The 23,849-nt window shown below is 43.9% G+C and overlaps 1 protein-coding gene across 3 annotated transcripts in view; it reads left to right on the forward strand.

Annotated features, from left to right (window-relative positions):
- LOC138772265 (NXPE family member 4-like) overlaps positions 1–23,849 on the forward strand; it is a 97,499-nt gene that overhangs the window by 56,874 nt on the left and 16,776 nt on the right. For all 3 annotated transcript variants that reach the window (XM_069952549.1, XM_069952551.1, XM_069952550.1), the window contains 4 exons: positions 1,911–2,044; positions 11,279–11,381; positions 11,465–12,180; positions 17,019–17,080. In XM_069952549.1, coding sequence (XP_069808650.1) covers positions 11,292–11,381; positions 11,465–12,180; positions 17,019–17,080 — 868 coding nt within the window. In that variant the 5' untranslated portion in view covers positions 1,911–2,044; positions 11,279–11,291. The remainder of the gene's footprint in view (positions 1–1,910; positions 2,045–11,278; positions 11,382–11,464; positions 12,181–17,018; positions 17,081–23,849) is intronic.

The following is a 23,849-nucleotide window of genomic DNA, read 5'->3' on the forward strand; positions in this document are numbered from 1 at the left end:
TGTCCATCATGATATTATATCAATAGCACAAAGCGCATAACCCTGATGTCACCCTTAATCCATATCGCATCTAAACCTCCTGCCCACCCACCCTACCCGGCTCAAGAGGGGAAAAAAATAAAAATTAAAAAAATTATGCAACCAAAGATTACCTCTACCATTTTTGCCAAAGGCGCTGAAATGCCACCTCTCCTTTCTTCCCCTTTCTGTCATACCAAATATGATCGTATCTCTTTATTTGAGAAACTACATTACACAATTCCCTTACAGAAGTATCCACCCAGTTTCTCAAAATGGTCAGTCTTGCATGAAATAGACTTCTTATTACTAACATACTATCATCACGACCTAAAGAGGTGGGAGTTTCACCTAGAATTGCAACGTAAGGGGTCAAAGGGAAGTCACTGCTAATCTTCACAACCAGCGACTGCAAGACTTCCCCCAAGAAGATCTGTATCTCTGGACATGCCCAAAACATATGCTCTAAGCCTGCCTGTGCTAGCACATGGAGGACACAGATGTTTCCCTTAGCTTCATCTTATACATCCAGAGAGAAGAAGATCCTAAACTGAGTTAATTTATGTTCTTCACTTAACGCTACACTATTCATGTTACCAATAACACTATCCCAACCCTCATCAGAGACCACATCCCAGGTTGTTTCCCATCTGGAACGGCACACTCTACCTATCTCCATAGCTTCATCCGACATAATACATCTATAAATAGCTGACAAACCTTTCCTCATAACCCCTAATCCCTTTTATTATGCAGCTGAAATTCCTCCATAATATCATTAAATGCACAAATTTTACCCTGATTTATTGATTTAATGATTTAATGATTTATTCTGAATTTTCCCAGATTCAGGAAGATACCCATTATCCCAGAACAGAGGGCATGCTAAGTACCCTTTTACCTTGCATTTAACCTTAAGTGCATTCCTGACACAAACATATAACCACCCCATTGTACAATCATTAGTGGAACTTCCATTCAACCTTTCAGATTCCAACAACTCAAATATATTTTGTGTCTTATATTTTGGGAAAAAAGGATATCTTTAATGGGTCACTACCCCTTTGACCCGTGTCTAACTGTGCCGCCAAAAAGTAGACCCTAATATTAGGCAAAGAGTAGCCTCCCCTTTTTCAGTGAATACTAAACTTCTCATATTTAATACGTACATGTACGTACAGCTCCCCCCCCCCCCCCATAAAACTTCTATTTTCTTTATCCACTTGTCGCTAATCCAGATGGGGGATGCACCAAACACAAACAACAACTGTGGCAAAATCACCATCTTAATTATAGCCAAGCGGTCAGCCATGGAGATAGGTAGTTTTTTCCAAATCTCTATTTGCTTTTTCAAATTTTGTAGAAAAGGAGATAGGTTTCGTAGTATAAAACTCTCTCCGTTTACAGTTATTATAATCCCCAAATATTCCAGTGATTCTGTGTTCTTAACAATACGCAGGTCACCTATGGGGTTAGCAATCTCCTCATCTAGTGGGAGTAACCATGATTTACCCCAGTTATTTCCAGGCCTGAAAGGGCTCCAAATCTCTCTAGGGTGGTTATTATCCCTGGTATAGACCTCTCTGGTTCCGTAACAAACATCAGGATATCATCCGCGTAAAGTAGGATCTTATTACCTTCACATTCAAACCAAAACCCTTAAAAACTGAATGCTGCCGTGCCCATGCTGAAAAAGGCTCAATATACAGTGCAAACAGGAGGGGGGAGAGTGGACAGCCCTGACAGGTGCCCCTACTTAGGGAAAACCAACTGGATGAGGCACCGTTAATTATGAGCCAAGCGACGGGGTCATTGTACAGTGTTAGAGATCTTTAATAATCTCTAGTGCTAAAGAGGACCAAGTGTAACCAAAATCTGCATCTTTTTTTCAGGATTGGCCGTGGCCACCCATCTAATGTGTGGATGACTTCATGACTGTCTTCTGTGGAAACAAAGGATTAGGCATGTTGAAAGTACTTCTATAAAATTAGGAGGTGTTGCCTAAGATCCGTGCACCAAGGAGAGGGTGAGATGACCTTTTCTTTCTTGATTTGCACAATAGCCTACATCCTGTTGTCACATGTCATCTGTTAAAGTGACACTGTCACCCCCATATATCATTTTTCAATCATCATAGACATTTACAAGCCTCAATTAGCCCTCTGCATACCTTATTTATTTTTTTTTTTCCTCACGCTGGTTGATGAGAAATTGTTACTTTGATGAGGCGCTTCTAGCGCCACTGGGCGGGGCTTAGTCCCTGAAGCGCCACATAGCCCCGCCCATTACAGCGCCGTTGACCCCGCCCCCTTGGGCTCTGTGTTTGAGGCCTCCCTGACGTGCGCGTCCACATCTCCCGCCGTCTTCCGCGTGCGGGATTGTCATGTGGCGCGCAGGCGCAGAAGGTGGCCGCCGGGTCACCCACAGCCGGGCTGTGCGTGCGATCGCACAGCCCGCCGATTACACCGGCCGCACCGTCCCTTGTTGCGTGGGACTCTCCGGATGCCTCGCTGCGGCTGTGAAACCCTCCTCACAGCCAGCAGCGAGGCGCAGACATAGAGCGCAGGCGCACCGCGGCGTCCGCCGCGCACTGCGCATGCGCCGAAAAGGACCGCCGCAGTGCGCCTGCGCTCTATGTCTGCGCCTCGCTGCTGGCTGTGAGGAGGGTTTCACAGCCGCAGCGAGGCATCCGGAGAGTCCCACGCAACAAGGGACGGTGCGGCCGGTGTAATCGGCGGGCTGTGCGATCGCACACACAGCCCGGCTGTGGGTGACCCGGCGGCCACCTTCTGCGCCTGCGCGCCACATGACAATCCCGCACGCGGAAGACGGCGGGAGATGTGGACGCGCACGTCAGGGAGGCCTCAAACACAGAGCCCAAGGGGGCGGGGTCAACGGCGCTGTAATGGGCGGGGCTATGTGGCGCTTCAGGGACTAAGCCCCGCCCAGTGGCGCTAGAAGCGCCTCATCAAAGTAACAATTTCTCATCAACCAGCGTGAGGAAAAAAAAAAAAAAATAAGGTATGCAGAGGGCTAATTGAGGCTTGTAAATGTCTATGATGATTGAAAAATGATATATGGGGGTGACAGTGTCACTTTAAAGTTACAAAGGCACAAAGTTCCAGTTTTCTTTATTATTACACACAAGGTTTGAGATAAGGGGAACAGGGTAATCTAACAATTTAAGGCCCTATTCCACCAACAGATCTGACAACAGATTATCTGCCAAAGATTTGAAGCCAAACCCAGGAGTGGATTTGAAAAGAGGAGAAATCCAGTCTTTCCATTATGACCTGTTCTCTGTTTATAGTCTGTTCCTGGGTTTGGCTTCAAATCTTTGGCAGATAATCTGTCGTCAGATCTGTTGGTGGAATAGGGCCCTAGGCTGCAGTACCACCCTGCACCACCAGATGTCACCTTATCAATAAAAACAACCCACACTATATTTTATACAAACGAACACTGGGCTTAGTTCATAAAAAATACATATGATTTTTATTATGTATACATTGGTACCAAATACATATTATGTCTCGTTCAAGTAAAATATAAAAATGACCACAAAAAATTAAAAAACACATTATATAAAAACTGGTGTCAGCAGATATAAATCATCATGGAAAGTGCGGTTATGATAATGTCTTTTGTTTTAGCACTCTGCCTCGATATATTGCACAGGGGTATATGTGTATCCGAGAGCTAAGAAGTCTCCTAATATCCCATATGCTTACATTCAATTTACAAGGGGTCTAAAATCAGCTACTATTATCATCTAGTTCTATTGCACTCACCCATGCTGCCAGAACACCAGAAAGAGCCGTCCCTATGTACGTTTCGTTATCTTCCTCAGGGAACTGCCCCCTTCTGTTCCCTACCCCCTTATATATGTCTAAGTCCCAATTAACAGTTTTCTTTATTGTAGATTCAATAAAACAGATCCATATATAGAATCAGCTTTTTATTTTCAGCTGTAATTATCCAAATATGGTAGTAATTTCGCTTCAAAATGGCGGCCACCCCAAAGGAAATACGAGGCAATTAAATAATTGGAGCTGTCACAATAAAATTTTTTTTTTTTTAAAGTCCTAATACAACTTCAGGCTATGTTCACACTATGTAAGTAGCGTAGTAATCAAGGCTGTTATTGCAAATCGCCTAGCGGCCCCATAAAAAACTGACATGTCAGTTTTCTGCGGCCGCTATTCATTGAAGTAGCAGTACCGTCCGGGATGATCGTCCCTGACACCGGCCGGCTGGCTCACCGAATGGCCGGTGTTAGTAAAGATCATCCTGGCCAGTACTGCATCACCGGATGATCTACATGCGGATGCGCTCGCATGCCAATTTACATTTCACACAATCGAGAGTGCGGCCGGAGCTGCACTCTCCATTGTGTGAACTGATGTCTGTGCGGTCGCTATTCAATGAATAGCGGCCACACAAAACTGACATATCAGTTATTTGTGCAGCCTGTTGGAATCCATACCAGAGTGTAAGCTATGTGTATACGCTCCGAACGGGATTCCATTTATTCAAATACAACGTATGTTTTGCATCAATCACGGCCATTGTTGCAAATTGCAACAACGGCTGTGATTTATACAAAACATACGATGTGTGAACATGGCCTCACTGATGAAAGAATAAGAATGTTATGGGTCCTTACGTTATGCCTCTTAGTCTATAGTTCATAAAGAAGGCAGTATAGTGGGTTTCTACTACTTCACAATGTCAAGTATATATCCAAGCCACTTAAAGGGGTTTAAATTGAAACTTAATTACTAGCACTTAAATTTTTTTGCTTTAAGTATTTGAGAGAACAGTCATTTTAAATATAACAATATACTATCTGTCCTTAGATACGGGAACTTGTTCTTTGCAACCTCTTCATGAATCCTTATATACAACTTAAAGGATACTTGATGTTGACTTTAGTAATTTATTGAAGGGTTACTTCATTCTAAATGTCCCTATAGTGCAGCATTGGCAGTCCACTAGGAAGATAGCAGAGACAACAATTACAAATCGAACGTGGTCAAACTCTAACGTGCACCAGTGCTCAACGTTTCAACAAAAAGTGGTGACAGCAGGGCCGGCCTTAGGGTAAATGGCGCCCTGTGCGAAACCTTTTTTCGGTGCCCCCCCCCTTAAGGTAACATAAAGCTCCCTCAGCCTTCCACCCCTCCAGACAACACCCATCACCCCCACCCCTGCCAGCCATTCACACAACTACCCCCAGCTATACACACAACTACCCTACCCCTCCACCATTCACACAGCTACCTCTCTGCCATTTACACAACTACCCCCCAGCCCCCCACCCAACTACAGCCCCTCACACAACTACCAACTACAGCCCCTCACACAACTACCAACTACAGCTCCTCACACAACTACCAACTACAGCTCCTCACACAACTACCAACTACAGCCCCTCACACAACTACCAACTACAGCTCCTCACACAACTACCAACTACAGCCCCTCACACAACTACCAACTACAGCTCCTCACACAACTACCAACTACAGCTCCTCACACAACTACCAACTACAGCCCCTCACACAACTACCAACTACAGCCCCTCACACAACTACCAACTACAGCCCCTCACACAACTACCAACTACAGCCCCTCACACAACTACCAACTACAGCTCCTCACACAACTACCAACTACAGCCCCTCACACAACTACCAACTACAGCCCCTCACACAACTACCAACTACAGCCCCTCACACAACTACCAACTACAGCCCCTCACACAACTACCAACTACAGCCCCTCACACAACTACCAACTACAGCTCCTCACACAACTACCAACTACAGCTCCTCACACAACTACCAACTACAGCTCCTCACACAACTACCACCCTCAGCTCCTCACACAACTACCAACTACAGCTCCTCACACAACTACCACCCTCAGCTCCTCACACAACTACCAACTACATCCCCTCACACAACTACCAACTACAGCCCCTCACACAACTACCAACTACAGCTCCTCACACAACTACCAACTACAGCCCCTCACACAACTACCAACTACAGCCCCTCACACAACTACCAACTACAGCCCCTCACACAACTACCACCCTCAGCTCCTCACACAACTACCAACTACAGCTCCTCACACAACTACCAACTACAGCTCCTCACACAACTACCACCCTCAGCTCCCCACACAACTACCACCCCCAGCCTCCCACACAACTACAGCCCCCAGCCACAGCCTAGAGTTCTTACCAGAGTGCCGGCCATGGCATGTCTTCACCCGGACAGCACGTCCCCTTACTGATTGGATGGAGGTGTGCGCAGGCGAGAGGAGAAGCTAACCACTGTGGGAGGAGGGCGGCAGGGGCACTTCGGCAGCATGGCCGATTTTAGGCTATATAGTACTATAAATTTGCTCATTTCTATCACCTCTATATTGTTACTGAACAAAGCGCACAGAACAGATAAAACCGCTGCAACATGACATAATACCATGATCACACAATAATAAATCAGTAATACCACTATTACAGTCCACTGCCCAAACACCAATATGCTTCCCATAACGTAACCATGAGCGGTAGCCAGAGGTGAATGGAATTCCAAATAGTCTTGCTTTTTCTGTAGCTCCCACTAATATCTATGACAGCGGAAAAGAGACAGGCACCAGAACAAGACAGATAGAGGACAGTACATGCTAGTAACATGGAGGGGTGGTCATATAATAACAGAGGATTGATGGTATGGACGCAGGAGCTGTAGACGCATTATCACTTATGGATGCCGGCTATGTTGTATTGCTGACACACTATTGTAGCAGAGCTGTGTAAGTGTCCTCATAAGTGTTTACTGATTATTGATCATTTTTGGGTGGTGCGATTATAAATAGGAGATAGATAGATAGGAGATAGATAGATAGATAGATAGAATACCACAACTAAACACAACAATAAAAACACATATACATATATGACTTACTTGGTAGACTATTGGGGCTGTATAACCAGGTGATCAGAGGGGGTGACCTGCAGTCAGAGGAGATGAGGTGATCCCCTGCTGGTGACATGCAGCAGCTGGTATCTCTGGGGATATATTCTGCTGCAGGCTGCTGGCACAGTGAGATCAGGCAATGCAGGACTGACATAGGGGATGAGGTGGCTGCTACAGACAGAGCAGCAGGTCATTATCTGATTCCTTGTCCCTACATAAAGTTTCTCTGAAGACTTTCTATCCATTTGTAGCAGCCAGTGCGCTGGGGTCCTTGGGAGCTGTCAGGGTTGATAAGGAGCAGCCTAGCTATTGCCTGTCCAATTTATGTACAGTCTGCACAGGCACTGAGACTGCTTGGCAGTAGTAAAATACATGACTACAGTACAGGCACTAAGTAGCTGCAGGATATGTATTACTGCTGCCCAGTCTCACTGCCTGTACAGAGTGTACATAGATCGGACAGGCAAATCATTAGACAGTGCCACAGAGTGTGCGATCTTGGGCAGCTGCAGCCCAGGCCCCTCTCCTCACACACACCAGCCCCTGACACTGGCCCTTTTAGGCAGACAGAGAGCTGATCTGCACATCTAACTAGAGATAGAAGTTAGATGTGCTGCCTGGGGAGGAGGGGGGCGCTCTGGCAGACAGGCAGCAAAACTAACTTTTATTTCTAGCTAGATGTGCAGAGCAGCTCTCTGCTGAAGCGCCCCCTAGCTGGCCAGGAGTGAGGCGCCCTGTGCAAGCGCACAGGTCGCACACCCCTAAGGCCGGACCTGGGTGACAGGCAACTATTGTCAAAACGTTGCGCACTGGTATGCATTAAAGTTTGACTTAAAATTTAACTGGATCCAGTTGTCAGAAACTTCTCTCACTTTCCCAAGACTGGATCCATCTTTTCCCAGCACCTGGGGAGGAGTGGCAGGGAGAAGAGCAGACTTTAAAGCTCACAGCCTGATGAGCAGAATACACATCGGAATAAAGTACCTTGCTTCGTTCCTACTGTAGATTCGCTCATCTCTAGTAGGGATTCAGCTGCTGGGTCTACAACTAATCGTGATAATGGGGAGACAATTGTCCCCAGAATAAACGGAGTGCACCACATGCAGCCACTGTCGTATTCATTCTCTATTGGACTGGTAAACATTTCCCAGTGTTTGGTGACCCCACAGAGAACGAATAAAAGGTGGTTCCTTTTCTTGTGATCAATAAGGGCCTCATTGGTAAGATCCCCACATACCAGCTTGGCATAAGAAGTTGCGATGGAAATAGCCCTTTAAAGGGGTTATCCAGCACTACTTGTCTCCAGCTTGGGTAGGGTTTTGCTGCTCAGTTCCATTGAAGTGAATGGGAGCTTAATTGCAAACCGCACCTGAACTGGAGACAAGAGTTGTGTTGTCTCTGAAAGGAAGTGACCATGTTTTTGTAACGCTGGATAACCCCTTTAAAGTACAAATTTACCTTTGAACAGGTTTGAGCCAATGGCAGTAAGTATAAAAATCTGATAATTTAATAGCATTTTACTTCGGTACCTTAGGCCCACCAAGAAATCATCGCTCTAAATAATAGTTATACATATACCAAATAACACCACAAGGAACAAGTATTTATCCCCATGCATATTATTACTATACTTTTAGTATACAAAACCCAATACAATATGGCCAATATTACCAATAATACCACCATGCAATGGACAAATAACAGAGATGCATGCTCTAGCATATACAGTATAACACAATAGGCTGCAGAGAAGAATGTTTTTGGCAAGAGGTAGTAAATAGGGAGGACTGAAAATATATTATAGGCTAAGTTCACACATGGTTCTTTTCAATGGAATCAGCGTCCGTTCTTTACTGCAGAGGCGGCATTGCATTGAAGTTAATGCAATACTGCCCGTTGTGCTCACACAGCGTTATCTTAACGCCCGTTTTTTAGAATAGGCGTTAAAATAATGTACCTGTTTAATTTACTATTATTACTGGACGCTGTTCAGAGTCAGTAAATAATAGCTGTTCGCACAATGTAATGTGCGGCAGCGGCTGCACTTTACATTGAAGTAGATGGCTAATGGATTTGTGGACACACCCCACAGTGCCCGCGAATCAATAGCAAAAAAAGAACGTTCCTGCAGCTGATACAGAATTATCGGCTGCAGGAATGTCCTGAATACAGCCCGGCAGCCGGCAGTGTTACAGCATCTGTTGCTATGCAACGGACGCTGTTAAACATAGTGTAAACATAACCATAGTGTAGAATTGCATCAGATTAAATTTTTCTCAGGATCCATGCTCCATCTATAAGAAATCTTTGCATATGCAGGACATCAGAAGATTAATAATAATGTTTAATAGGTTATTTGTAACCCCCCCCCCCCCTATAAAATACACACAGTTGCCCTCCATTGGACCTATTGTTTTAGAGGTTCTTTGCTGTTGGAGAATACAGAAAGTAGAAGTAAAGATTGCCAGTAGCGTGGTGGTTGTATGAAGACGACACTATAGTAAAAGTAAACTGGCTGAAGCTGATTGATGCAGAGGTTAACTACACTCAGCACTGAGCAGCAACAGTGTGTGCCGCCAGTGCCACCTTAAGAAACATCCGACCCACTTCCTTTCTCCTCATGTGCATATGAGGCTCTGCAGCTTCCTGCTAAAGTTATCAGCAGCAGTCGGAGCGACAGGAAGAAGGGAGGGACAATATTGTGCAAACCTATGCACACAGGTGAGACAGCGGGACCTCAGCCACCTTACATCAGCTTGCTGATTTAACCCCTTGTAGACTGCACCCAGCTGGATAAGTATGCTGTGTACACTGTGCAGCGCTATGTGGGATGTGCTATGTATGTGCAATGTTATCTAGCTGTATTGTTCTATGGATGTTTTATGTGCATACTGTGTACTGTATATTATGTTTATATATGTGTAAGAGCATCTATCTATCTATATATCTATCTATCCATCAATACATGGGGGGTAATTATTAGGGATGAGCGAACCGGCCAAGGTTCGGGTTCGTATGAACCTGAACTCTCGGCTTTTGATTCCCGCTGTCTGCCCGCTCCGTGGAGAGGGTGGATACAACCTTGAGGACCGCCTAAAAAACTGGGATACAGCCATAGCCATAGGCTGTATCCCAGTTTTCTAGGCGGTCCTCAGGCTGTATCCACCCTCTCCACGGAGCGGGCAGACAGCGGGAATCAAAAGCCGATAGTTCAGGTTCATACGAACCCGTAACCTCAGCCGGTTCTCTCATCCCTAGTAATTAAGGGTCATTGTGTTAATGCGTTGCATGCACTCACTTGATTGCACAGGAATGAGCAAATATCGTTTTTTCGCCTTTTGAGTAAAAAATTGTGTGAGGCAGGCAAACTTAATTTAATATGTGTAATTTAAAAAATAAATTTTGCACAAAAACTTGCGCCTGGGGATACTATGCACAATACCTGCTGGATGTACATATTCATTTTAGGGGCCCTACTTTCGTTTTGCCCAGGGCCACAGTTTGTCTAAGACCAGCCCTGTGTACACTGGTCTATCTCTCTGCTTAGGTTTCCTCTGTTGTGTTCTCTGGCAATGACAGAGTTAACTTTGGTTTGCTTTGCATTTTGTGACAGGCAGGTTTGCTTCCAGTGTGTGTGTGCTCTCAGGTGTTTGTGGTTGAACATCTTGTCCTGAACCAGACCCCTGGTTTCTCATATTACACCCTCTGTGTCTGCAGTTATTGCTGGATATTGTGTTGTATTAACACACAGTACCGCAGCTCCTCTGTTTCTGACATTTTGGCTTGTTTCTGGACCTTCCTTGCTTGCTGCCTGCCCTGATCTCCGGCTTGTCTTCTAATCTCGCTTTGGCTTTGTGACTCAGTACCTCTGCTACCTGACAGTGTACGACCTGTATTGCTGATATTTCTTTATTGTGTTTCTTTGTTTAGTTTTGTCTTGTGTTTCACCTATTCAGTGTAGGGAATGTCTCCAAGTTACCCGCTGTCAATTAGGACAGACTGTAGTAAGTAGGCAGGGACATGGGATTGGTTCAGTTCAGGGCTCACTTGTCTGTGTCTCTGCTCTTATACCTGATCGGTCATTACAGTAATTCCATGGGACCATCTTAGTTTTCTGCCCATACAGAGGAGAGAGAAGTGCTCAGATGTGTGCTTCACTCCCTGCTCTTTCTAGTGATTGGTCCGGCTGATCACTCGGATCATTAATCATCCTTTTGTCATGTCTCTGTGTCTGGACTATGTAGGAATTGATGTGACTTCTTCTATTCTAGGAAAACCAATAGAATGTCCATATCTGACAAAATACAATTTAAGATAATTTTGGGTCTTGCAATACTTCTCATCACCTTGTTTAGCTACATCGTTCATATTAAGGTAGGTTCTTCATTGAGATTAGAGATCACACTGTGTCAGCAAGATTTATACTTGTGTAACAGATGAAATATTGCTCATTTCAGCCCAACAACATTAAAATCCTTCCAAATCACTATAGCATTTTCTCTCCTCGCGGACATGCTGAAACCTTACTGCAAGGACGAGGGGGAATAGATGATCAAATAAGTGCCCTGATGACTCGAATAAATCGTACCATGCCAAACGTGAACTTCACAGCATTAAATGAAACAACCAGTGCCATAAATAGCACAGCGACCATCGTAGACTATAAGCCTACGTACTGTATTGGAGACACCATAACAGTTCAAGTTCAGATGTATAACTACTTGGGTAAAAAGAAGACTTACGGAAGAGATTTCTTAAAAGCTCGGATTTTTTCCTCAAACCTTGGAGCTGGAGTTTCTGGAAAAATAGAGGATTTTAACAATGGGACCTATAATGTGTATTTTACTCTATTTTGGGAAGGTCAAGTGAAGATATCCATCCTCCTGATGCATCCCAGCGAGGGGGTCTCTGCTTTATGGAAGTCAAGGAACAATGGGTACAACTATATTGCATACACTGGATCATTCCTCAACAATAGTAAAGAGGTTTACACCGAATGTGGATTGTCCTTAGATACGAAAGGAGAGAAATGTGAATATGGGGATAAAAGATATGGAGACTATTTCTACTGTATGAAACCTTCTGGTGTGGCCTGTCAAGCTTTCATATCTCTCAAGAGTCAAAATAAACCATACACGTATTTCACCAGTGCTCAGAAGAGTCTTTTTACAAGGTAAATACTTGTTTCAGCTTTATTACAATAATGTATTTAAATAATAATAATAATAAAATGTATTTTAGACTTTTACTTGAACATTTGCTTGCCCTAGCATGTACATAGATCTTCATTATGGTGAGATTTTCAACCTTTTCCATCTTTCCAGCAGTGTCTGGGATTGGCATTAACATGACAGTGCTCTACATGTTCCGTACTATCACAATGGCCCACTGGATTACTAGGAAAACCCTCCAGTCAGCCCATGTATTTCTAGTGTGTGCACCATAGACACTTAAGGGGATATTTATTGAATACAGCGGGTTTAAAAATGTCCCTGCAGTGCCAAGGCTTCTCGGATTTATGTAAAGACACAATGCCTCTACATAAATCCTCTGCTCGGAGAGGCTGCACACATCATTCCGCCTTCACTGCTCCTCTGGCGTGACGGGTGTAAAGGGGCCTGATGTGAAAATGTATTCACTTAAAAAGTGTGTTCGAATAAATGTATTCGCATCTGGCCCCAGTTACGCAGATACACCAGATAAATGTTCCCTTTAAGGTTAGTGAAGACTAAACACAGACCGCAAAATTTGGGTCTGTGCCAGAATCCACATGTTCGGCTACATGGACCTGATCACGGACATCGCAAGACTGTCTGTGATCAGGTTCATAGTTTATACTGCAGAGCTACCTTTACTCAGCAAACTTTTTTTGCTGTGGTGTTGCCTAGCAATCACAGCCAAGCCTAGTGTAGGCCTGGCTACGATTAAACGGGTGGGACATGTGACCCAGTTGTATAATAATGGTGGTCACGTGTCCTGCTGCCATTCTGCTGCTTATTTGTGCAGGGAGAGGTTGTTGCTGTAGGTAGGGACAGATAGTCTGGAATAGATAGATAGATGAGTTGGTTACTGACAACTATGTTGTGTAAATAAATAAAATAATATCATAGACAAATACATTAAACGTATAAATAAAGAAAAATATATATATATATATTTTTTTTAAACAAGAGGCAGAGGTAGAAGTGAAGGAGGAGGAGTTGGATGTGGCGTTGAAGGTAGAGGTGGAGTAGGAGGTGGCCAATGCTGTACATCTGTATGTTGTGTCCTCAATCAGCCAGTGGTACAGACGAAACTTGTGTGATGCACACCTGGTTCTTTTGAATGTTGCTTGTCCATGTTGGCTATTGATGGGCGGTCCTCTTGTCTGTGATGACACTCCTTGACATGTGAAACACCCGTTCAGACAGCAATCTTTCCGCAGGGCCGACCATCACCTCTAAGGCATAAAGGGCAAGATATGACTAGTTGTCCAGTTTAGTAACCCAAAGGTTTAATGGGGAAGACCCGTGGTACATCGCTCTGTACCAGGAGACATACTCATCTAAACCTTAAGGGTGCCTTCACACGTACCGGATTTGCAGCGGATTTCACAATGCGAGTTTGCAGCAATATGCACCCACGGCAGGCACTTTTTCCAGCAGTTGTGTCATATGCCATGAAACTGTGAACCACCAGGTTCTGCAAATGCACCCGTGGATGTGTGTCAAACCGTCTCGGCCCATTGCTGGTATGAAATTTTGACTGTTATCACATACCACCTTGCCTGGCTTGAGGTTGAGCCACAGCAACCATCTGTTTGCTGTTCCATACCCGTCCGCAGATCTGTCAAGGTGTGTAGCTTGACCCCCAGAAAGATGAGTTCGAGAACAGCCTGCTGTTGCTCATCCTTGTCAGTGCTGGAGTTAGTGGTGCATTAGCTACACAGAAAGGATGAGGAGGAAATAGAGTAGGAGGAGGCAACAGAAGGCAACGATTGATGTCCAACAATCCTGGGTGGTGGTAGCACCAGCGTCAAAATGCTTCACCCTTCAGAGAGTTAGAGAGCGCGTAGGCAAAAATAACAAGTAAAGTTTTAGGCTGGGTTCACACTACGTATATTTCAGTCAGTATATGTATATTTCAGTCAGTATTGCAACCAAAACCAGGAGGGGATTAAAAACACAGAAAGGATCTGTTCACACAATGTTGAAATTGAGTGGATGGCCGCCATTTAATGGCAAATATTTGCTGTTATTTTAGAACAACGGCTGTTATATTGAAATAATGGCCGTTATTTACTGTTATATGGCTGCCATCCACTCCATTTCAACATTGTGTGAACAGATCCTTTCTGTGTTTTTAATCCACTCCTGGTTTTGGTTGCAATACTGACTGAAATATACGTAGTGTGAACATAGCTTAAAGTTGAACAAGAATATAAAATCACGGTGATGTTTGGAGGGTGGAAATCTAAACACTTACCTTGGAGGGTGTGGGGATGCTTATTGGTTGATGGTGTTGCTGATACTGTCACATAAGGGCCACATTCTTTTTTTCATTTTCATTTTTGTTTGAACTTTTAAAACTTCCATTAGTTTAGTTTATTTTTTGTGTTAATATGTTAAGACCTCTCCCTACCCCAATGGTTATAATTATCCATGCCCCAGTTGTTACCTATGTTTATTGCTGTTGTTACTCCCTATTTACCGTATTTTTCGCTTTATAAGACGCACTTTTTTTCCTCCCAAAGCGGGAGGAAAAACTAAGTGCGTCCTATAAGGCGAAGACGGCTCCCAAGCAGTGCTGAGCACCGCAAGGAAGCCGTCCCGCCCGCCCCCTGTATTGATCCCCTCCGCCGGCCCAGCCCGCCCCTTCTATCCCTGCTGAGCTGAGCCGATCAGAAGCCCGGAAAAGTGCAATGAGCAGCACTTTCCTGGGCTCCAGATCAGCTAAGCGGCGATGGAGGGGGCCGGCTGGGCGGGCGGAGGGGATCGCTGTCCTACTCACCTGTCCGCCGGCCCCAGCAGCTCCTCTCCCGACACTCCGGCCTCCCGTCATCCTCCAGGCACAGGCAGCGGGGTACAGAGAAGCTGCCTGTGTCCCGGAAGTGTTCTGCAGCGGCAGTCTCTCTGTCCCCCGCTGCCTGTGTCGGAGGATGACGGGAGACCGGAGTGTCGGGAGAGGAGCTGCTGGGGCCGGCGGACAGGTGAGTAGCATATTTGTTGTTTTTCTGGTCGCAGGGGGGATTGGCTACTATGGGGGGCATTGTATGGGGGCATTGGCTACTATATAGGGGCACTGTATGGGGGTATTGGCTACCATGGGGGGCTTTGTATGGGGGCATTGGCTACTATATGGGGGCACTGGCTACTATATGGGGGCACTGTATGGGGGCATTGGCTATTATATGGGGGCACTGTATGGGGGCATTGGCTACTATATGGGGGCACTGTATGGGGGCATTGGCTACTATGTGGGGCACTATATGGGGGCATTGGCTACTATGTGGGGCACTATATGGGGTGATTGGCACCGATCACTCTGCCGCTATCTCCAAACTGTGACAATGAGCAAAATATTTTTTTTTCTATTTTTCCCCCCTAAAATCAGGGGTGCGTCTTATCAAAAGGTGCGTCCTATAAAGCGAAAAATACGGTACTTCCCTTTTAAGCCCTCTTCCCCTTTCTGGTGGCACAACATGCAAAGCACCCGTATCTTGTTGTCAGCACTTTGCCAGAAGAAATGCCATGAAAAGGAACTTCTCTGAGCTGGCATTGGTGTGCTCAGTCTCTAGACACGGATCCCCCAACACCACCACAGCCTCTCCTAAACCCATTTTACAGCCATTTTTTAACCAAAAATTCAGGTTCCCATTGACTTCAATTGGTTTGGGTGTGGATCCAGGGCATTAAACTTTTTTTTTTAAGTTTGGCCAAACCTGATGAACCCAAATTTCCATGGGTCCACTAATCACTTCTAAGGGTCCTATTTGACGGGCCAATGAAGGCCTAATCAATACTGTAAACGAACACAGATTTGTTAGATCGGCGCTCGTTTACTGGGAATATTACAAGGCCCGATAATTTCATTAGCAAGGGCTGCACGGACATCATTAGTGATGTCTGTGCAGACCTTGCTCAAACAGTAAATACTTCAGGAGCATGAATAGGTGAAGTATTAACTGTTTGGGCAATCGTCAGCTGCACATTTCTACATGTACTGTAATAGTGGCCAGTGATTTCTAGGTCTGGGCCTAAAGAAATGATCAGCCAATGAGTCAAGCCAATTCGGCCGATTATCGCTCTCTATAATAGGGCCCTTTAAGGTACATATTATACTAAAGTCAGCCAAGCCTACCGCCTATGGCTATCTATGGTGCAAGGCTGCCCATATCTTACCGACAGATGAGTTGGGCATGTTGGATTCGTTTGAATAGGTGTCTATGGTGGCAAATCCCCTTAAGGCATAGTGGTGGTTCTTATTCTCCATATTCTGGGACTTATACTGTGCACCCCATTGCCTTCCCTTCCTGTAGATAGGCATTAAGGCGTTAACTTGTGCCGGAGATGTCACATACACAGTCTCCTTCCGCCATCACTATATGGTATTTCTTTCCTCCATTCCTTTATGGTCTGGTTATGGTGTTGGCTTAAAAATGAAACCTGAAAATGAGAATATACTCTGCAAGTTTCAAAGAGTGAGAGTGATATTGCAAAACTGTTAACATAGTGCTGCATATGGCAGAAATACAGCGCAATAACATACTGAACAGGCTCATAACGGAAAAGTGCACGTAAAAGCGATATTCCCATCAGTAAATGCTATGGCATATAAGAAAGTAATAAAAACCCACCCCTTTTAGCAATACTGATCCTGAGTACAGATGGGCAAATTATTCTGAACAAATTAGAATAATTTAAAATTTCCCCCAAAAAAGTTTGCCCAAATTTGCCCAAATCTAGTGGGTTTTTTGACCACATATACTGTGGGGCTAAAATACTCTCTTACATGTTATTCTTTCTATTATAGGTCCAATTACGCTGTAGAGATTTCAAAACAAATTGAAAGCGTTAATGTTGTGGAGTGTTCAAGTAAGTGAGGTTTTTTTTGTTTGTTTTTTTTTAATATTGATAGCTATGTGGGCATATTCATGGACGGACTTAGGGGTGGGTATCACAACACCAATCAAAATTTAACTACAAGCATGTCTACTGAGACGCTTATAGTTAAATAGCACAGTGGCTCAGTGGTTAGCACTGTAGCCTTGTTGTAGCACTGGGGTCCTGAGTTCAAATCCCACCAAGGGCAACATCTGCAAAGAGTTTGTATGTTCTCTCCATGTTTGCGTGGGTTTCTTCTCACACCCAAAACATACAGATATGTGAATCTAGATTGAGGCTTATTGGGGACTGGGAGAAATAATTGGCAAAACTATGTAAAGTGCTTCGGAATCTGTGTGCGCTATGTAAATAAAAGCATTATTATATTATAAAATAGAGCAGGTCCCTGTCAGTACAGATATCAGCTCTGCATTATGAGTGTAGGCTCTGTACTCACCAAATGTAAAGGACCTGCAATGATTTTATGAGCATGGTCACATGACCATGATCTCCTTTACCTAGGGGGCAGTATAATTAGAGACGGGGGTTACTGCATGTGGGAGCAATATGTCATTCTGCTAGTTTACTACAGGTGGAGCAGTAGTTATTTCTGCACTGCAGCATTGGTTTACTACAAGTAGAGCAGTAGTAGTTATTGTGCACTGCAGTGATGGGTCATTACAGTTGGAGCTGAAATCATTGCTGCACTCTGGTGTTATTTACTACAGGTGGAACAGTATTGTCGCACTGTGGTTCTGGTGTATCCCTTGTGGAGAAGTATATATTGCTGCACTGTGATTTTTGTTTATTTCCAGTAGAGAAGTATTTATTTCTGTACTTCGGTACTGGTTTGGCGCTGCACTGCATGGCAGTATTTGGAGCTGTGCAGTAGCAAATGTTTGTTGTTGAGGCCCCAGCACTTCCTACACAGTATATGAGCATGCTCCCTGTATAAATTACAGTCTCATGTCCTGCTGATTCTGACACATCTGAGGGCGGGGTTACTGAAAGCAAATTCTGCACAGGGTGGACGGTCCTGGTCATGTAAATTCTTTATCGCCCAAATTTCTTAAATGAGTCTTTATAGGGGTATTCTGGAGAAAAAATAATCATTCTAAAAACAATGGATGGGAGAATTATACAAATTAATACATAAAAAAACAGCCTTCCAGTATTTATCAGCTACTGTATCCCCCAATGATTCTGTATTGTTCTTTCCAGACTAACTCAGTGCTCCCTACTGCCACCTCTGTCTGTATCTGGAACTGTCCAGATCAGGGGAGGTTTGCTCCTGCTCTGGACAGTTCCTGAGGAGGTGACAGATAGACAGACTTTTCTCCAATTTCAACTGCCCAAACCATTTATCCTCAGCAGAGACGTCTGGCAGGAACTTACCTTTTTCTCTCCAATGAAAAAAACTATGAACTACTGGTAAAGACTACTGATCCATTAATACATGTCAGTTTAGATTTAGGAGATAATACAATTCTTTTTCCTAATTCTGGTACATTCATTTCTCAGACCACCCAAAGAAAGTGTCAACAACGTGCCAAACTGGGATGGACCCCCCGTTCCCTAGTGGATATTTCCTGAACAACCAGTGGTTTCCTCTATACTGTAACTTATCAACTTTTGAACCATTTTCCAATATTACGACCTGTTTGGCTGGCAAAATGATATATCTGATGGGAGATTCAACTATTCGACAATGGATCGAGTACATCCCTAAAGTCATGAAGTGTATGTATTGTGTAATTGTACACTTTTTTTTTTAGAGATTACTTTTTAGTAGTCTCCTCTGTATGATCAGAATTACAGTGAAAGGTGACCCCAGTGTATGGATAAAACAGGACCAAGCCATTAACAATAGGTAATTGTCACAGCTCCTCCTCATTCCTTTTACATGACCTCTGCAGAGGTCACAGAGCATGCCTAGAAAGCATTCCCATAGAATTAAATAGGGGCCTATCCAGATTATACTGCATGTGTGCTTATGACATATTCAAATGCATATCTTTAAATACAGTTCAGGCAAGATGGCAGCCACCATAATAATGTACAAAAAAAGGAAACAAATTCACAATTACAAAATAGAAACAGATTAGAAAAAGAATCTGTTAAAGTCACTTTTTTTGGGGCACTGTATTATTTACCTTCCCCCTGGTACATGGTTAATATAGTTACATGGAATGTAAGAGGTTTGGGCGATAGGCTGAAGAGATATGCAGTAATGCGGGAAGTAGGAAGACATCTCCCAGCCATAGTCTGCTTAGTGGAAACTCACCTAGTTAAGGAAAAGATAAATCTACTGGACCGTCGCTGGGTGGCTTTTAGCTATCACTCAACCTATTCTTCATATGCTAGGGGGGGTAAGTGTTTTGGTTCACCAAGGGATAAGTATGTGAATGTAGATACCTGCATCGATCCAGAGGGAAGGTATATTTTTTTAGTTTGTGATTTAGAAAAGAATAGAGTTATGCTTGCTTTCTTATATGTAGCACCACCCTTCTCTTTGGAGGTGACTATAAAACTTGCACAATTTGTGGCTAAACATGTATATAATGGGGGATCTAAACTGTGTCATTGATGAGGAGAAAGACAGGTGGCGTGCCACTGGTAGGGGGAGAAGAGAGGGGAGTACGCCTTTAGCAAAAGTAATGGAAGAACTGAGGTGGCTTGACGCTTGGCGGCACTTATACCCTGAGAAGAGGGAATATACTTGCTATAACCTGACACATCAAGTCTTCTCTAGGATAGATCTGGTACTCATGCAGGAATGTTACAGATAAAGGATGTAACTCATGAAGGTAGAAGTGTATCTGACCATGTTCCGGTGAAACTAGAATTAAAAACAAATACGTATGTGGGGAAAAGGGAATTTAGATGTAATCCATATTGGTTAAAACTAATAGAATCTAATGATAAGATCTTAATGGACCTGGAAGTATTCTTTTTGCTTAATGTAGGTTCTACAAGTTTGGGAGTTATTTGGGACACAGCTAAGGCCTATTTAAGAGGGTTATTGTTTAGAGATATTATGAGGCAGAAGAAAAGATTCAGGGAGGAAGAAACCAGTTTAAAACTCGCGGTAAAAATAGCAGAAGAACAATACCAGGAAACGAAATTAACAGCACATAAAAATGTCTGGAGCAGAAAATTAGAGGACCTGAAGAACTATTTATTTGAGAAGTCGCAAAATCAAATACAATTTTGGGGATTAAAATCTTATACGCAGGGTGGGAAACCTGGGAAATTTTTGGCCTCTATGATCAAACGAAATAACTCTCAAAAAACTGTCTTTGAATTAAGGAATGCATATAGGGAGATCGTTAGAGGGTCTGATGAGATCCTTAATATATTTAAAGAATACTATAAAGATTTGTATAGCTCAAGGGTGCATTTTGAACTTAGGGAATTAGAGGAATACCTGGACTGTTTGAAATTACCTGTGCTTCTGCCTGACCAGAGAGAGGCATTGGATAGCCCAATAAGTAAGGAAGAATTAGTACAGGTAATAAAAACAATGGCGGCAGAGAAGGCTTCGGGTCCTGATGGACTTCCCATAGAAATCTATAGACAGTATGAGCATGTTATGGCAGATCAGCTGTCACTGGTGTTGACAGATTCATACGGGAGGGCCGAACTCCCCGATTCTATGTATGATGCTAACATTATATTGATTCCGAAAGAGGGGAAAGACCCGTTGTCCCCGGATTCGTATAGACCGATTTCTCGAATCAACACTGACATAAAGATCTTGTCAAGGATCCTTGCAAATAGGTTAAGTAAGGTAATAGATTCCCTAATTAATAGAGATCAGAGTGGGTTTATTCCCGGAAGGACAACGCAAGACAATGTTTTGAGGCTTCATGCTAATATCCAGGTTGCCCGGGGGGAGTCCCGCCACTCCATACTGTCATTGGACGCAGTGAAGGCGTTCGACAGTGTGGAGTGGCGGTACTTGTGGGCCCTTTTAGAAAAATGTGGTTTTGGGGAAGTTTTTTTGAAGTGGTTGAGAATAATTTATTTGAAACCGAGGGCACATGTTACTGTCAATGGAGACTATTCAGAGTATTTTAGACTGGAACGAGGCTCTAGGCAGGGTTGTCCCCTCTCCCCCCTTCTTTTTGCTTTGGCAATCAAACCCTTGGCTAGGAAAATCAGAGCAAATGATAGAATTGTGGGGTTCGGGGAGCGGGGGAGAGGTGACAAAATTGCTCTGTATGCTGACTACTTGTTGTTGTTTTTGGCACATACAGAGATTGGATTGAATGAGGTAATGGGGGAGATACAGAGATTTGGAGCTTTCTCTGGACTATGTATTAATTAGCAGAAGTCAGCTATTTAGGCACACAGATATCTTCTAATCCCCAAAAATATGCCGAATTAAACATAATTCCTAAGTTAAATAAAATGAAAGTTCAAGCGCAGGTATGGAATAGGATGCCTCTATCTAGGTCAGATAAAATAGGGTTAGTCAAAATGATTTGGCTTCCCCAATTGTTGTATGTCCTCTCCAACTCTCCAGTTTGGATTAACAAAAACATATTTAAAAAAGTGGAACGAGTATTAAATGAGCTTATCTGGAATCGGAAAAGAGTAAGGTTAAAGTTGGATATACTGACCCTTCCTGAGAAGGGTGGTGGGTTGGATGTACCTTATTTGTTTGGGTACTACTTAGCTTCATACTTGGCGTGGTTAAAAAAGTGGAAGATGGTGGATTCCCTGCAAAACTGGTTCACAGAAAAGAGGGGAGTGACAGAGGATATTTTTGAGGTATTAGAGGGGGAATTAAAGACTGTATACTCAAAAAACAGCTTGAGAGGGTTAGTAGTGAGAGTGTGGAAGGAGGTGAGAAACTTAGCAAAGATTACAGGGGCACTGGAACACACTCCACTGCTGCGGACTAGTGATTTCCCAGAAGTAGGAAAAGTTCAGGATTTGGGGTACTGGACTTCAAGGCGGTTGGTGAAAGTGTCCCAGTTTTGTAGGGAAGGTAGGATAAAAGAGTACGGAGAAATAAAGGAGATAGTAGATAGTGACATTTGTCGACTGAGATACCAACAGATCAAAATGGCAAAACAGGGGATTGAAAATAAGGAGAGATTGTTGGTTGAAAATTCTTGTTGGATCACGCAGTTATTGGAGATTAAAGGACGCGCAAAAGGTAAAATAGGGAAACTTTATAGAATTTTAGGACAGATGAAACAGGAAAATCTAGTAATTAGGTCACAAGTTAAGTGGGGACAGGTGATAGGAGCAAAGGACCACATACAGGGGCGTAGCTAGGGGTTCAGCCTAGGGGGGGCGAGTGAATTTCAGTGGGCCCCCAACCAATTATGTTACCCATAGCGAACCTCAGTAGATGACACTCAGTAGAGGCACAGCTCAGCCAGGTGTTATGTTGTCGTGACGCCAGTGCCGGTTGGGCACACAGGTATGCTGGCACATCTGCTTTTATTTGAGTGGCGAGGAGTGCGTGTGTAAGATACAAAGAGAGAGATCATAGGTTAGAAGAAGAAAGAACTCTCATTGGTGTACAGATCCATGTGGTACATAAGCAAAACAATAACCCTTTAGTTCCTACAGCTGTGCAACATCTATGTGCCTTACCCTTTCCCCTGTGTACAATAACCTGCTGGGCGGTTTTGGGTCCCTTGGGCAATTATCACAGTGGTCCGGAGTGGAGTAGTGACCCACCCGGACTATTGGCACTGCCACCCACAGAAAGGGGAAATGACCCAAGGAAATAGTGATTACTGTGTGCTTGGTAAAGATACTCGATACAGAGAACATATAATACACTTTCGCCTTGATACGTTGCTTTACACTTTAGAGTCTAGATCTGTACCGAGAGTGAAAAGGTGACACAGCCGTACTGGCTGGGTTGTATGCTGAGAGATAGAAGAGGTTCAGAAGAGTAGAGAGGAGGATGTTGGGAGAGTCTTAACCCAAGTAGTACTGTGCTCTGCCGGAACTTTACAGGTAGAAAAAGTAGAATACTTGAAAATAGAGAGAATACTTGTGCCCGTGTTTTAACTCCTTGGTCTTTGCACCACCTATTGCCCACCGGTGTCGGGTGACCCATCCTAGAGGGTGACACAAGCCCCAAACCTTGTTACCTGGGATGAGCAGAGTGGTAAGAGTTCTCTGATTATACCCACGCTGCGAGATAGAGTGCATAGGCTTCTAGCAACTTTGCTCTATCCAAATCAGTTCCTTTACTTCTTGTGGATACTGTTGTGCACTGTGTTACGATGTCCACAGCGTGGGTTGAGATGATCCCTGACTTGTCCTCTCTAGTACTAGTGACTTAACACTGCATAGTGTGCATAGGTTGTTTGAGGGAAAACTGTGTCTAGAGACATGTGCTCTCCTCCACCTCTAGACCACAACTTGGACTGAGGACCTGGCAGAAGCCAGGGCCTAACTTGACTGCTGTAGGAAGCGTCCTAGTTTGCGTCCTTCCTTTACAGAATCCAAGGCAAGAAGACCTCACACTTCCTCTACCCATGCGACTTCCTTCCTACAGCATGTGTAAACTGTGCTGTGAGTGGACGAGGAGTGCCTAAGATACAAGGAAAGAGATTATAAGTTAGAAGAAGAAAGAACTCTCATTGGTGTACAGATACATGTGGTACATAAGCAAAACAATAACCCTTTGGTTCCTACAGCTGTGCAATATCTGGATATAAATACTTGGAACAACGACATCTAGTGGTAAAACTTTGATACTGCTACATTACCACTTACTCTTATA

This window comes from Dendropsophus ebraccatus, chromosome 14, assembly GCF_027789765.1.
Source record: "Dendropsophus ebraccatus isolate aDenEbr1 chromosome 14, aDenEbr1.pat, whole genome shotgun sequence".
In the NCBI taxonomy this organism is placed as follows: domain Eukaryota; kingdom Metazoa; phylum Chordata; class Amphibia; order Anura; family Hylidae; genus Dendropsophus; species Dendropsophus ebraccatus.